This window comes from Rattus rattus, chromosome 2, assembly GCF_011064425.1.
Source record: "Rattus rattus isolate New Zealand chromosome 2, Rrattus_CSIRO_v1, whole genome shotgun sequence".
In the NCBI taxonomy this organism is placed as follows: Eukaryota; Metazoa; Chordata; class Mammalia; order Rodentia; family Muridae; genus Rattus; species Rattus rattus.
In genome coordinates, this window is record NC_046155.1 from 105484843 (window position 1) to 105500072 (window position 15230).

Genomic DNA, 15230 nt, shown 5'->3' on the forward strand with positions numbered 1-15230 from the left:
GCCAACATTGCCAAGATGAGCAATGCAGTGGGCTGTAACATTTTTATAGCTAAGACATCACTTGAGTGATAGGAATTTTTCTGTTTCATTATAGTCTATTCTTGAATGAAAATGTTCTGTAGCTCATGACATCTCTCAGTCTGGGATGCTATGAATAACCGATTAAGAAATGTGTTTTGTACCAAGTACATTACAGTAGATCTAAAACAGCAGCAAGAAAAATATATAAGACTGTGTATGGTGGAGCACACCAGTGAACTCAGCACTCTATAGGTGGATGCAGGAAGATCATAAGATTATTCTTGGCCACATAGGGAGTTCAAGGTTTTCCTGGGCTATCTGAGACTATAAGATTCTATCTACTTCTATCTGTTTGTCTGACATACATTCACACATACATATCTGCACCATGATAGTTAATAGCACAGTTCAAAATGTATTTATTTGTACTTTAATAGATTTAGATGCATTACTTTGGGGAATCTCAATAAGAATTTCATTGTGAACATATTAGTGTTATCTGATAAACTCTGGGTCCACACATTTTAACTTCTCATTTGCTGGTTGTGTTCTATTTTACATCTTTAATGTCTTAGTATGCGTTTGATCTTAAGGGCACTTGGCACTGAGATGGGAAAAGGCCATGTCCAGGTCTTGGACAAACTGAAATGTGAATGTAAGCTTGGTGTCACTGTTGTCATCTCCCTATTGAAATTTGAGACCATCAAATATTAAGTGATGATCATCAATGCCCCCAAACACAGTGACTCGATTAAAAACATGATTACAGATTGTTGTGCTGGTGTTGAATTTGATACTGGTATTTTTAATGGGCAAATCTGTGAGTAGGCCTTCTTGGCTCACATACTGAGTGAAATAGCTCATTGTTGGTGCCAACAATGTGGAATCCATGGAGCCACCCTACAGCCAGAAGTCAGCAGAACTTACTTCAAGAAAATTGGCCATGCCTCTGACCTTCGTGCCCATATCTAGTTACAATGGTGACAACATGCTGGGTCCAAGCACCAGTATGTCTTGATTCAAGGAAGGTCACCTATGAAGATGATGATTTGGGTAGAGCCACACTGTTGGGAGCTTTGAGTTGTATCCTGCCACAATAAGTCTGCAACTGCCCCTCCAGGATGCCTATAACATTGATGGTATTGTTACTGCCACTGTGGGTCGAATGGAGACTGATGTTGTCAAACCTGGCATGGGGGTGACCTTTGTTCCAGTCAGTGTCACACAACTGGTCTGTTGAAATGCACCATGAGGCTTTGAGTGACGCTCTTCCTGGGGACAATGTGGACTTCAATGTAAAGAAAATGTCCTCTGTCAAAGATGTTATATGTGACAATGTTGCTGCTGGTAGCAGCAAGAGGGACCCATCAACGGAAGTAGGTGACTTCATTGCTCAGGTGATTGACCATTTCAGGCCCAATTAACACTGGCTTTGCCCCTGTATTGAACTGTCATGTAGCTCACATAGCATGCAAGGGTGCTAAGCTTGCAGAAAAGATTGATCTCTATTCTGGTAAGAAGCTGGAAAATGGCCATACATTCTCAGAATCTGGTCTATGTAGCCATTATTGATATGATGCCAGGCCAGCCCACAGGTATCAGGAGCTTCTCCCACTATTTCCCCCTGGGTCCTTTTGCCCTTTGTGCCATGAAGCAGTTTCTGTGGGTGTCATCAAAACTATAGATAAGAAGGCTACTGATATGGCAAGGTAACCAAAATGCTCAGAAAATTCAGAAGACTGAATGAATACTATCCCCAACACCAATCCAATTGTAGGTTTATCAATGGTGGAGGAATGGCCTCAGAACGGTTTGCCTAAACAGCCATTTAAGTAATAGTATAAGGCTAGTTAATGATCCCAATGCACTATCAAAACCTTCAGAGGGAAAGGAAAATGTTTTATGGATCCTTTGTGCCTGTGTGTTCAGTTTAAGTTATTAGTTTTTAAATCAGTATTTTTTCATTTATTTTGGGGATTATAATTTAATTATAGCATTTCCCCCTTCCCTTTCCTTCCTCCAAGCTCTTCCTTCCATATACCTCTCCCATTCTTCTTGAAATTCACGGCCTCTTTGTTTCACTAGTTGTTAGTATATGTATATATGTATAGTGTGTATGCGTGCATACACACACACACACACACACACACACACACACACACATTCCTAAATATAAGCTGCTCAGTCCGTATATAATTACTTGTATGTATGTTTCCAGTTAGTGTGCTCTTCCCTGGGGAGGACCCCCTCTCCTTCCCAGTCTCAGTTGCCTGTTGTTCTTTGTGTAGGGTTGAGGCCTAGTGGGCTTTTCCCCATCCAGTTTGGCTTACCTATTGGTGTTTTTCCTGTTCAACTCACGTTTGAGAGGTCATGCTGGTAAGATTTTATGAGCATAGCTTTTAACATTATTAGGAGACATAATCACACAGCAAACTCCCTGATCCTCTCCCTCTTACGATCTGTCTGCCCTTCTGTAATGTTCCCTGAGGGTAGGTGCAGGCATCAGTTGTATCAAGTGTATCAGTTGGGACTGGGCTCCACAACTCTGTATTGTGCCTGCTCGTGGTTGTCTGAAGTTGTTTCTGTCTGTTGCAAACAGAAGTTTCCTTGGGGAGGGGTGAAGTATCCGTGGGTATAAGGACAAATGATAACGGACTGTTGTCAGGGATCATGTTGGGTTAGTATCTTAGTAACTGTAGATGATCCTCTACCGAGCATGACTTCACTAGCATTTAGAAGTTAGCTAGGTTTCCAGTACTAGGCATTATGGTATCACTCCTGCTGAGAGGGTACTTAGTCCGAGTAGAGAGAAGAATGCTACAACTTGATTAAAGGCGAACAACTTGAGTGAAAACTTGTCAGAAAATTCCGAGACCCACTAAAAAAAATTCAATGCAAGATACATTGTTTTTGTTTTTGTTTTTTTTCAGATAGTAGCCCAAACTGGCCTCCAACTCCTGATCCTCTGGCCTCTACCTCCCGTGGGCATGATTACAGGCATGCACCAGAATGCTTAGCTCTAAGGACACACCTGAGATTCCCCTCTACCTTTAAACTCTAAAGCTGACCGTTGTCAATCACTTCCACCAAACGCTCCTCCTTCGACATCTGTAAATTCCCTTCTAACTTTTCTAATTACGACTTCCATCCTCTTGTTGAGTCACCTTTAAAGGCTCGAGTTACCTCCTACCCACCCTTTTCTGGGAGTAACCTTCAATATGGCAACTCACTTTCTCCTCCCCAATGATGACTGACAGACCCCTGTCTTTCAATTCTAGGCTAGCATCTAATTGTCATTAGAAACCCACATATGTCCCAGGTACGCTTTCGAATCTTTGGAGATTTCAGGGAGTTTTTATGTTGTGGTTTGTTTTTTGTTTTATTTTAGGGTGAACATTGTTTTGTTTGTTTTGTATTTTGAGTCTTATTGTGTATCTCTGGCTAGCTTAAAACACGCTATGTAGACCTGGCTTCAAACTTAAATGGATCCTCCTCCCTCTACCTTGCTGAGGACTGGGGTTACAAATTTGGGCTACCAAACCCAGCACCCACTTAAAGTGTCTATGCCTTTGTTTCTTTCAGATCCTACTGGTTACAGTCTTGCTAATATTTGAAATGCCTTTCAAATTTGAGCGGTTCTGGAATCAGCCATTGCCTCTGGTCTGGTCTAGGCTGTCACCAGATCTTAATCTCTTCAAGTTATTACTGAGTTCACAGCTTTCAGCTACTTTTTGACGTCATGCCGTAAGAGTAAGCTACTGACTTCAACATGCACTTCCCCTCTTCATGCACCATCTTCCTCTCTGCGTCACCACCCTTGTTGCATGCCCCTCCCCAACTCCCTTCCTTTGGAAGGGGAGCACCAGCTCAGTCTCCCTTACTGTCTCCTTCTCAGATAGTTTCTTCATTCACAATGCGCTGTTTTTGTCTTAGGTGTTTTTGTTTGTTTGTTTGAGGCATGTGTTGCCCAGACTATTACAGAATGTAGTTATGGATGACCTTGAGCTTCTGGTCCTCCTGCCTCCACCTTCTGAGTGCTGGGATTGTAGGCATGTGACTATACTGTTTTTTTTGTTTTGCTTTGTTTTGTTGTTTTGTTGTTGTTGTTTGGTTCAAGGGATGAAATCCAGAGCCTTGAGTATGTAGACAAGCAACTCTTCCAGTTAATCTGCATCCCAGCCCTATGCCTTAGTTTTTAACGAAAAAGTTTAGGAAGTGGGAGAATAAACTAAAAATAGAAAACTAGCAAAGAGTCTACGTGCCTTTTCACAGCTCTCTGGGGTTACCTTTATAACTACAGTTGCCATTCTCTATTACTCCGATATAAACTCCACCACGCCCAGTACTGCTCCCCACACAACGTCAAACTTTGTCTGTTGAGCAAAATGTTCTTTATTTGCAATATGATTTTCTATGAGACATTCTTAGACAGACAACCTTATGGGTAAGAGTCCTAGTTAATTGTTCTAGAATGAAGTTTGACATTCGGATTATATAAATATGTAAGAGAAGCAGGGAGAAAGAAGGAGAGGGTAGATGAGAGGCAGGGAGGGAAAGGGAGAAAGGGTAGGGGAGAAGTCTCTTATGAACTTGGGCAAGTACCACCTCTCTGAGTCTGCTGTTTTAATGGCAGCGTGGGGAACACACACGTTCAAGGCTATCTAGAGAATGAAATGAAACTATACAGAAGGCTGTGGCACAGTGCCTTGAGCACACAAACAAGCTAAATAATTTGTGGTTATTTCTGGGCTTAGTGCCTAACAAATGAAGAGATGGGTAGATGAGAGGTGACTGAGGTCTTTCCAAACATCCACAAATTCTGGATCCTCTGTCTCCTGTGCCAGGGAAATGCTGGCAATCTTCGCATTTCCAATCAGCTTCTTAGAAAACCAGTCAGGACCTGCAAAGCTCCAGGTGAGCCCATGCGTCTTTCTGGAGGGTCAAACATCTGTCCTCATTTCTTATCGGAGCCTCCACCTTCTCCAAATCACCACCACGCTGGACATCCGTTCTTTGTTGGAAAATCTTGGCTCCAAACCCTGCATTTGGACGCGTGACACTCCTGGGCCCGCAGTTTCTGCTCAGACCGCGCTTTCCAAGTTTAAAGAAGGTACTGAGAACTCGGCAGGTGTAGTCTACCCTCAGCCTTCGCTCCATATAACAAAGAATGAGCTTGGACCCACGCGGGGCTCCAGAGGCCAGAGGGATGCTAGGTTTGCATCTGGGCGGAGAAATGGGGTGTCAAGAGCGTCTGGCACGCGCACCGGCTCGTACTTCCTGATCCTGGGCGCGGCCGTTCAGAGCGCAAGGTCCGGAGCGAAATTAGGCTCTTCTCCTGCAGTGGGCGAGAGCCCCCGTCCCGGGTCCCTAGCTGGCGCGCCTGTTCTGCAGCGGCGGTGAACCCCCGCCCGCGGCGCGCACCCCTGACCCGGCCCCGCCCCCGACGGCCGCGAGTAGCGGGCGGAGCGCGGAGAGGCGCGCTGGGCTGTGCGGCGCCGCCTCCCCTCCGCGCCGGGGGAGGGACGAGGGGCCGCGCGGGAGACGGAGAAAGCCCGAGCGAGCGGCTCTCGGAGAGCTGCATGCAACCGGTGGGAGGCCGACCCGGCTGGCGCTGCGGCTCGGGCGGGGAGCGCGGACCGGCCGGCAGCGGCGGCGGCGGCGGCGGCAGCTCTGAGCTGGCAGGCGGAGGGCTTTCTCCCGCGCCCGCCTGCCCGGCGCGGTCCGAGGATGCGGGGGGGCGATGCCCGGGGCCAGGGACGCGCTCTGTCACCAGGCGCTGCAGCTGCTGGCCGAGCTCTGTGCCCGAGGGGCCCTGGAGCACGACAGCTGCCAAGATTTCATCTACCACCTGCGGGACCGTGCCAGACCCCGGCTCCGCGACCCAGGTAAACACCGCCGCCGCTGCCGGACGCGACCCGAGGGCCCTGAGATGGGGACTTAGGGGACCTAGCCAGGGCCTGAGGCGGGATAGCGACGCAGACTGGTGAAGGGCAGTGGGTGACCATTGAGCCCAAGTAGGTCTCCACAAGCAGCTCACCCATGGCCTGATGCTGGAACCCGGCGAACTCGGGCGGAGGCTGCTGCGCGGAGGCCGAGCCAGGGTGGGCTGGGGCAGGCTTGAAGGAACCACGCCCGCCACCTGCGCTCGGTTCCTGGGGGCGGCTCCTGAGCTCAGGGCTGCACCCGCCACTTCACTCACTGGCGCCCAGGAGCCAGGGGAGGCCGTGGAGGCCTCCGAGCTGGGAGTGGGATCTGAGAGCTAAGGAAACTCTGGGAAGTTGGGAGTTTGGTATAGCCGGGCCGCAGCTGATTTCCACCCGGAGCTGCTCAACCTGAGTGCCCAGTCCCTTCCCTGGCTCTACTGTGAAAAGGGTCAGACAAGATCTTGCATGGGGCCGGGCCCCGGAGCCACACGTCTACAGCAGCTGGGCCTGAACCTTTTCCTTGCATGTCTAAAGGTGTTCAGGCGCTGAGGCCTTGGTTCCCGGTTTGCTCGCAGTGATAATCTGGCATGGCAGAGTGGTGGGCTTGCTGCAGCTGGCAGTTGTCCTAGAGAAAGTTGTGAGGCTTCTAACTTTGGAAAGTTCACTTACTTTGGCATCTGACCAGTTAAGGTCAGAGGAAGGTGTTTTGTTTGAGCAGTTTTCAAGTCCCACTGTCTTCCTACTCATCACTGGGCACTGGAAAGATGCATTCATTCCGGAAAGATACATTCATTCCTTTCGGATATTTCCTGAGCATCTTCTCAGCCGGAGGACTCATATTCTCGAATATTTTCCCAATCTAAGAGTTTTAAATCTTAAAAGGCAAATCATGGTTAGATTGTTAAAAATGAGATGAGAGAAGGGCCTTTGCCTTAATGTTCCTGTGTGTAAACATTGGCAATAAGCTATTGCTGTGCAAACGAGTAAATATGAGCATTTCTCACTTCAAGCCAGTTCATTATATAAAAATACGTTTACAAAGGATAAAGAATCACTTGACTCTTAACGAGGAACGAGCTGACTTAAATAGCCTACCATTAATAGGACACGCTCAATGTGTGTGGCGAAGGCAGGTGTTAAAAGTTTGTCACATTTTTTTCTGTACTCAAAGGATCTACTTTTCATGCCTGTGGTTACATTAATAAGTTTCTCAAATGATCTCTAATGTTTTACTCCAAAGGGCAGAATTGAGTGGAGAAATACAGATTCCAATGATTTCCCAGGAGGCTTGGTTGTCCAGCCTCTGTGCGGCTCCTTAATGGATGAGCATGTGCCTTACAGACCACAGACATGAATGGCAGTGCCTCGCCTACCCACAGGAATCCCAGACAGATGCCCCAAGTGTGGGGTGTTCTGTGCTGACATATCAAGACCAAGCCCATTATTCACACACTTTCCCCAAACCTCATGTTAGTGCTGAAACCTCTCTGTGTTCCTGCTCCCGTGTGGCAGATTTTCCTTGTTATCTCAGACAAGTTGTCATCTTCGGCTTTGCGAGCCAAGGGAGATGCAGCCTGTCTCTGAGTTGGGTTTTAACACGCCACGTCTTTCTGGTCAGTTCTCTCCTCGCTCTCTTCCTTTTAACGAAGTGTCTACTTCCCATTTGCCCAGACTCTCCCAGTTCCCGCACTGGTTGGGCCTGGAGGAAGAGTCCCAAGAATACTCCTTACAACAGGAGCTCTGGTTCCTGGGCTGGGAAATGGCTTTTGATGAGGGACTGTCTTGCTGTCCCCCGACTTCCTGAAAGCTGTGTTCTGCTTAAACTAGGGCACACGGCTTTGAGGTAGCTCCTGCCCCTCTGGCTCTTTCCACTGTGCCAGGAAGTAGCCTGAGCACGAGACAGGCGAAGGAGCAGGAGACAGGAGAAGGGGCCTGAAATTAAGACGTGGGAGGAATTTACAGGCAAACTCGGCTCTCAGCGCGCCACCCTCTCCTGGAGGGCACATCTGCTCAGTCCAGATCTCCCCACTCCTCTCCCTTCCTCACCTTGCTCACAGTAATGCTCACACACATCTCAGGAGTGTATATCCATCCCTCGGAAGCTGTTCGTGCAAACCTAGAGTGCCCTTAATCTCTGAGCCCTAAAGCTGAGTGGCCAGAGAGGCTGCACTGCACAGTGCTAGGTGAACAGCACCCCTGCTGTTGGATAGTTTGACCCAGAACAGCCGTGTACAGCTGCCCTGATGGGTCCCCAGAGAGTCCTCTCCGTAAATGGGTGACTTCCCTTTTCTGTGAAAGAACCCATGAATGCCGTGTTCCAGCCTTCCGTGCCTGATGCCTATCCTTGGTGACCCCATGGTGACTGTTTTCTCAGGCTCCATTAAAGATTTTAGTTATAAAGGGAGAAAACAGGCAATTTCCAGCTGGGTGACACTGCATCTAGGATGCTTTTTCTCCCTTTTCAGAGATGGGGTAAGGCAGGTTCACAAGCCAGTGTAGTAAGTGAAGCAGCAGGAAGAGCAAGTGGAAAGGTTCTGAGGCAGGGGCATTGCTGCTGTGACTTAAAAAACACTGACTTCAGGTGCAGCTGGAGGTGGAGCGTGGTAAGAAATCTGGTCAAGGGTTAGCTAGGGCAGATCATGTAGGGGTTTGTAAACCATTAGAAGGACTTTGTTTTTTACTCTGAGTAAGATTCGAACATTAGATGTTTTATAGAAGTCTCAGCCAGACTGCTGTGCTGAGAAGATACTGTATGTAGAAAAGCAAGCGTAAAGTCAGGTAGATGTGTTAGTGGTCTGTTTTAGAAACCAGGAAGGGGTGCAAAGTTCAGCATGGTCCTAATGGAGGTGCCGAGATATAATGATTATGGACCACTTTGAAGGTACCACCGCTAATATCTGTTGACAGGAGGCATCAGGGGGACGGAAAGAGCTGAGGATGGTTCGCGGCCTTCTGACCTGAGCAACTCCATTTACTGAGCAGCAGGTTTCAGAAAGAGGCTTAGAGAAGGGAGGGAAAGCAGGAAGGTTCTCTTTTGTGTCTAGCGGTTTGTATGTAACTGAGCGCACCATGCCTCTTCTGTTAGCCAAGCTGTCCTGCAGCCAAGTGGTGCCTAACATTTATCACCCATTGGTCCATGGTCAGTTTGTAACTGGAGACTTTACTGTCAAGGGGCTGACTAGTTGTGCCATGCATTTGCTGTTTTGAGGGTTTTCCCTTCTAGAGAACTGAGAGCTCTGAATGTCTCCTTGTTTTTATCCTTGTCACAGTTGGAACTGAACCCACGGCCTCTTGATCTACCACTGAGCTACACTCCCGGCCTTCACTGATCTTGAATTTCTCCTTCCTTTTCTCCATGTTGTGTCTTTGGCTGTTAGGAGAGAAGGATCAGAAGTCCATTGCATTGTTTCTACATCTAAAAAAGAATGGATGTGGGGATGCACTTCTTAGTTTCAAATTCTATTATCCTTCTGTTCTCTTCTCTGTGGGATGCTTACAGGGCTGCATGGGTTCATTGTGGTCATGTAGGTTGGTTCACTTGGTTCACTCTTAACAGTCTTGTGCTCAGAGCATTTGTCCTGCACCAGCAGCATCTGGGTTCAAGTGTTTGTTAGACATGCAAGGTCCCAGGCCTGCTCCTAACTTGCTGAGTCTGCACTTTACTTTTGCAGGCCCTTCAGGTGAGACAGTGGGACATTCAGGTGCAGGACACATGGTTAAAATGATTGCCTTAGATAGGGAAAGTGAGAGGCAGAAACTTAACCCAGCCTACAGCCACATTTGAGGTGGGCTTAACTGGCCAGGGCACATTTGCAGCTGTCCCTCAGATATTGTTTCTGTGATCCCACAACTTGAAAATCTGAGGATGTTCAAGCCTATCATACAAAATGATTTAATGTTTGAATGCAACCTATGAACATCCTCCCATGCACTGTGAAGAACCTGTTGGTTTTCATACCTAATAGTGTAAATGACGTCAGTTGTTACTGTACTATTTACAGACTAATGGAAAGACCAAGGGCTGGCTAGGGTCAATACAGACACAATTTCCCCCATGCATTCTTAATCTGCAGTTGTTTAATCCATGGATATGGAGGGCTTTGACCCAAAGAGCTGGCTCCACTCAGAACTCAAAAGCCATTGTCAATGGAGATTTCCTACATACTTCAAAATATCCATCCTCTTACCCAGTTTCTTTATTCTGAGCATAAACAGTGGCTTAAATCCTCCAAGTAGAGGTTAAACTGTGCATAGTTAGTCACCTTAGTATTTTGGTTATGAATTCTTTATCCAGCCCTAGTTTCCATTCATGGTCCACTGTTATGTTCTGGAAGTTTTTCTGCATATTTTCATCATCTATACCAAAGAAAGGCCTAAAAAATGTTTGCAGCTGAAAAGTGGCTCATCCTTCCAGCTAACTCCTACTATGTAATGGGAAGTCCCACTTCCATGGTGTCCGGCTTTGGCTGCATATGGAGGCCAGCCTGGGCTACATGAGACCCTGTCTCAGGATCAGAGAGACAGAGAGTGCATGGAAACGCTTAAGAACTCCAGCAGAAAGAAAATTAACAGTAGGAGCCTAACAATGAGCTATAACCTAGACCAGTTAAACCAGTCTCAGGGGTGGTGGGGCCTGGGATATTGCTTACATTTCTTGGTTGATTCTGATTTCCAGTCAGATAGAGGAAAACTGTTATAATCTCAGACAAAAGCAGAGTCAACCAAACTCAGCTCACCTCATGCTTCCTTTACACATACATATAAATGACTTAAAAACCCAGGGGAGTTTGACTGTTGCCTCTGTATAGCTACTACCCATATCAGTTGATTCCTAACTTACTTTTGATAATATTTTGCCAAGTTTTTATTTTGAGGAAGACTTGATTGTGTCCATCTACTTTTAAGGTAAAAACAAACAAATAAACAAAAACACATTGAAGCTAAATTAAAAGAAAAAAAAAGCTAAATGTTGTGACATGCATCATGTGTTTATAATCCCAGGTCTTAGTGGATAGAGACACCAGATCATGAGTTCAAGGCCAGCCTTAACTACATAGTGAATTTGAGGCCAGCCTGGGCTGCATGAGACCCTGTCTCAGGATCAGAGAAACAGACGAAAAGTACACTGGGAGAAACCTTTCCGAAATCGTATTTTATTGAAGAACCAGAATGTAGGACTTCACTGCTAAAACCTCATGCAGAATGATAGTGAAATCTCTTATCAGAAGGAATGTGTGGAGAATAATAGTTAAATATAGTTTTTAAGGGGAAATCTTCATAACCATTGCAATTAAATACGACACTTAAGGCAGACTTTCCAAGGTAGTAAAAAGAATCATTCTTAAAATACTGGAATTTTAGGAATAGTTGTTGGTGTGATTATGCACAGTAAGATTAATTTTTTAAAATTAACGTTAATTGCAGTGGGGAAGTAGTCTTCTGAGGAGTGAGTGGCATATTGGATGTACAGTGTGTGAAGGTCTAATTTGCATTTACTTCAGTGACATTTTAGGGTCTCTTCATAAATATTTTATCTAAACAAGTATGTTTTTATCTCTGTGGGATCCCTCTACATGGACCAGTGAGTGGTTTAGTCACGAGGTAACTATCCAGAGAGAAAAACAAAGCAGAAACTGGTGCAGGCCCCGCAGGCAGGCTCCTAGCCAGCTGCCTCTTTCAGAATAGACAGTCAAAGGCACAGACTTTGATGTGGGCCAGGATCTCAGGAAAGATGAAGCTGAGGGTGGAGGAGTGCCCTGGGGTAGCGCACAGGTGGTACCGCTGGAAAGAAAGCACGCTGGCACCCCTGTGTGTGAGCCGGCGTGGTTGTCGTGTGATTGGTTAGGGAAAATAGACACACATTTCTTCATCAGATGAAGCGGTTCAGAAGTTCAGGGTGCGTAAAGGGAACTAAGTCAGGAGAGCAATCACATTGTGAGAGACTTAAGCATGGAACATGTGTTTCTGTATTCTGAATGAAGGCACAACTTGAATCATGCAGATGTTTTCCCAGTGGGAATTGTTCTTCCTGGGAGCTCTCACTGTATATCATAACTTGTCTTTTTCTTTTCTTGTTTTCTTTTTAAGGGGATGGCGGTCTCATGAAGGCCAGGACTTTAACTCAGTGTGTAGCTGAGACTGACCTTGATCGCTTACCCTCCTTCGTGATGGGATTATAAGCAAGCACTATCGTCTCGCCATTGTTTTCATGAATGTCATGGTTGAAACTAGGGACGTGACCGTAGACCCAAGCAAACTCAGGGAAGCAGGCTTTGAAGGTGTATTTGAAACCTTCTTGCGTGCCAGTGCGTGGATTTTATCACGTCTTTGTTGTGCGTGGAAATGGAGTCAGGACCTTGTGCCTTGCAGACACATCGTTGGCAAACTAAGAAACTGAGCTGTGTCTATATACAAAGGTGGGCATGCATGCTGCTCTGTGTGTGTGTGTGTGTGTGTATGTGTGTGTGTGTGTGTGTGTGCATGTGCTGGAACTCAATTTGTAGACCCAACTGGCCTTGAACTCACAGAGGTCTTCCTGGTTCTGCCTCCTGAGTGGTGGGTTTAAAGGCATTTGCCACTAGGACCTGCTTTATTCGTTTGTATTTTAAGACAGGGTCTTGATCTCTACTACAGGCTGCCTGGCCTTGTGTTTACCTGATGGCTGAGGTTGACCCCAAGCGTAAATTGATCCTCCTGCCTTAGCTTCCAAAGTGCTGATATCAAAGAGTGTGTCACTATGCCTTTGCATGAAGAGTTGTATAGCAACGCTGGCAGGAAACATTTTTCTATGTATCATTTCTCTATATATTTGTGTGCTACATGAGTTTGTGTGCAGCGCATGGCACACAGGAACCGTTGGATGCCAGAAGCACATCCAATGCCCTGGAACTGGAGTTACAGGCAGATGTGAATCATCATGGAGGTGCTGGGTCTTTTGCAAGAGCAGTAAGCCTTCTTAAATGCCAAGCCAAAATGAAAAAGAAAAGAAAACAAACAAAAGGACTACACCCGAGGAAAGCAGTATGATAGAGTGAACTGGACACGAGCACTAGAGCCAGAATCTAACCCTATACTTACGGGTTAGTTTAGTGACCTTGAGCACAAGGTTTCACTATTATTACTGGATAGAATGGGAGCAGCCTATTAAGACAGTTCCCTGCTCAGAGTAAATACTCAGGCATCTGTTTGATGTATACAGGTACGTGGTATCACAGGTCATAGTTTCTTGCCTGTTTTCCTTTCAGTGGTGGTCTATGGTCACACTCTTTTTAGGCCTTTTACTTCACCTCCGTGTCCTTGTTTTCTCACTGGTAAATTGGATTGCTAGTATCTGGATTACGATTTACAGGATCCAGGTAAAGTACTAGATGTCAGTTCAATTTAAAATTGAGATAAACAGCATACAGTATTGCATGGGACATACTTAGACAAAGCAGTTAGCTCTGTTTTCTGAAATTCAATTTGAACCGGGCATCCTATATTTTCATTTAATTAGGTTGGCAAGGAAACTCAGTATATCATAATTCATATCAAATACTTATAATAAATACTGAGTAATGTTAGCCATTATTTCTATGATTATTGTCCAGTTATAATTATTGTTGTTGTTGTGATTGCTATATATCTTCCGAAGAATGAATATAAGTTTTTTACTTTGTCATTTTTTTAGAATATTGAATCTCTTAATTTTTCTGTCTCTCTTTTTTACTTTCTTCATCTCTATCACTTTTTGTTGTTGTTGTTATTCTTTGAGACAAGGTCTCACTATGTAGCTTAGGCTAGCCTTAGACTCACTCTGTAGCCCAGGCTAGCCTTTAACTCATGGCAATCCTCCTACCTCCTTTCTGGTAAGGCTCTGATTATGGATATATGTCACCATGCCCAGCAGTGTTCTATGTTTTTTTCTAGTATGATAATAATTTCTATCTATACTTTCCCTGCTTTTCTTCCTTTTGAAATAATAATGAGCTTAAATTGATTTCTAGTGGACCTATGTCATTTAGTCCTGTTACATATCAGCAGTAAATTCACTCTCAGTGGGAGAGGCAACATGAGCAGGAGGCTGCAGATGCAACGGGATTGAAGTAGCTACCTGGTGATTTTAATTTGTAGTTTGCCATTGGTAGAATTGAGTGTTTTGACTGTGTTAGGCCTAGTTAAGCAGTTCCTCCCAGATGAATTTTCTGTTTATTCTTGCCAAGGTGCATTTGTGTGTTGTTGGGTTTTAGTTGTCTTGTTTTGCAATCTTGATGCTTTTCTGACAAATTTGCATTTATTAAAATGTAAAAGTTCAATCAAATTAGCTTATTGGGGGAGCACTGTATAGTGACTTAATTAATTCAGATTGTCTGACTAGATCCATTGTACTGTGCATTCTGCTTTTTGTCTGTGTGCATGTATACACACATGCATGTATAATCTCCATGTGTTCATGTGTATGCATGTGAGTGCAGGCACATGTATGAAAGTCAGATAACCTTGGTGTCTGTTCTTGCCTTCTACCTCATTTGAGATGGGGTGTCTTGTTCACTACGTTACATTTTGCACATATGGCTTTACACAGGCTCTACACAGGATTCGAGTTTACATCTCCTGCTTACATGGCAAGTACTTCATCTACTGAGCCATCTCCACAGCCTCTCGTTCTACTTTGTTTTTTGGGGGTCAGGGTATTATGCAGGCCAAGCTGGTCTTGAACATACTATATTACTGAGAATGACCTTCTGTCCCCTGTCCTCTTGACGCCATTGTAACACTCTTCCAATGCTAAGTGATGCTTTTATTTATATGAATATGAAGAATTAGAAAATTCATCCGTGACTTCACCTAATTTCATCCAATTTCACTTACATCATGTGGCCTTTATGTTAGCCACACTGATATGATCACTCCTTCCTAATGAAAATTAAGTTCAGAAACACTCATTGAGTGCCTTCTAAGTACCATGTACCAGTTTAGGCACAAGTAATTGAAAGACACATTAGACAGGCTTACTGCCCCTATGGAACTGAGATAAAATAATAACTGCAATTAATAAAGTAAAGGCATGAGCAGAGCCATGCACTGGATACAGTGCAGGAGAAGAGAAGCAATTAGCTGGCTTGAGTGGGTCTTTAAAGGCTTCCTAGGGAAGTCTGTTTGTGGGTGGGGTGGGCATTCTAGGAAATATCAAAGCTCATAAAACAGGAGAGAATGGATCCTCTGTAATAGTAAGCAAGCGCAGTGCATGCTGGGAAGGCTGAGAGACTGTTGTAGTAAGCACTGGTCCATCACAGAAGTCCTTGG

At 45.3% G+C, this 15230-nt stretch overlaps 1 protein-coding gene and 1 pseudogene across 2 annotated transcripts in view; both read left to right on the top strand.

Moving 5' to 3' along the window:
* Positions 1 to 630: 630 nt before the first annotated feature.
* Positions 631 to 5695, top strand: LOC116893197 (annotated as a pseudogene).
* Positions 5696 to 5748: 53 nt separating this feature from the next.
* Syt9 (synaptotagmin 9) overlaps positions 5749 to 15230 on the top strand; it is a 166704-nt gene continuing 157222 nt past the window's right edge. For both annotated transcript variants that reach the window (XM_032893200.1, XM_032893201.1), the window contains exon 1: positions 5749 to 5906. In XM_032893200.1, the coding sequence (XP_032749091.1) occupies positions 5762 to 5906 (145 nt within the window). In that variant the 5' untranslated portion in view covers positions 5749 to 5761. The remainder of the gene's footprint in view (positions 5907 to 15230) is intronic.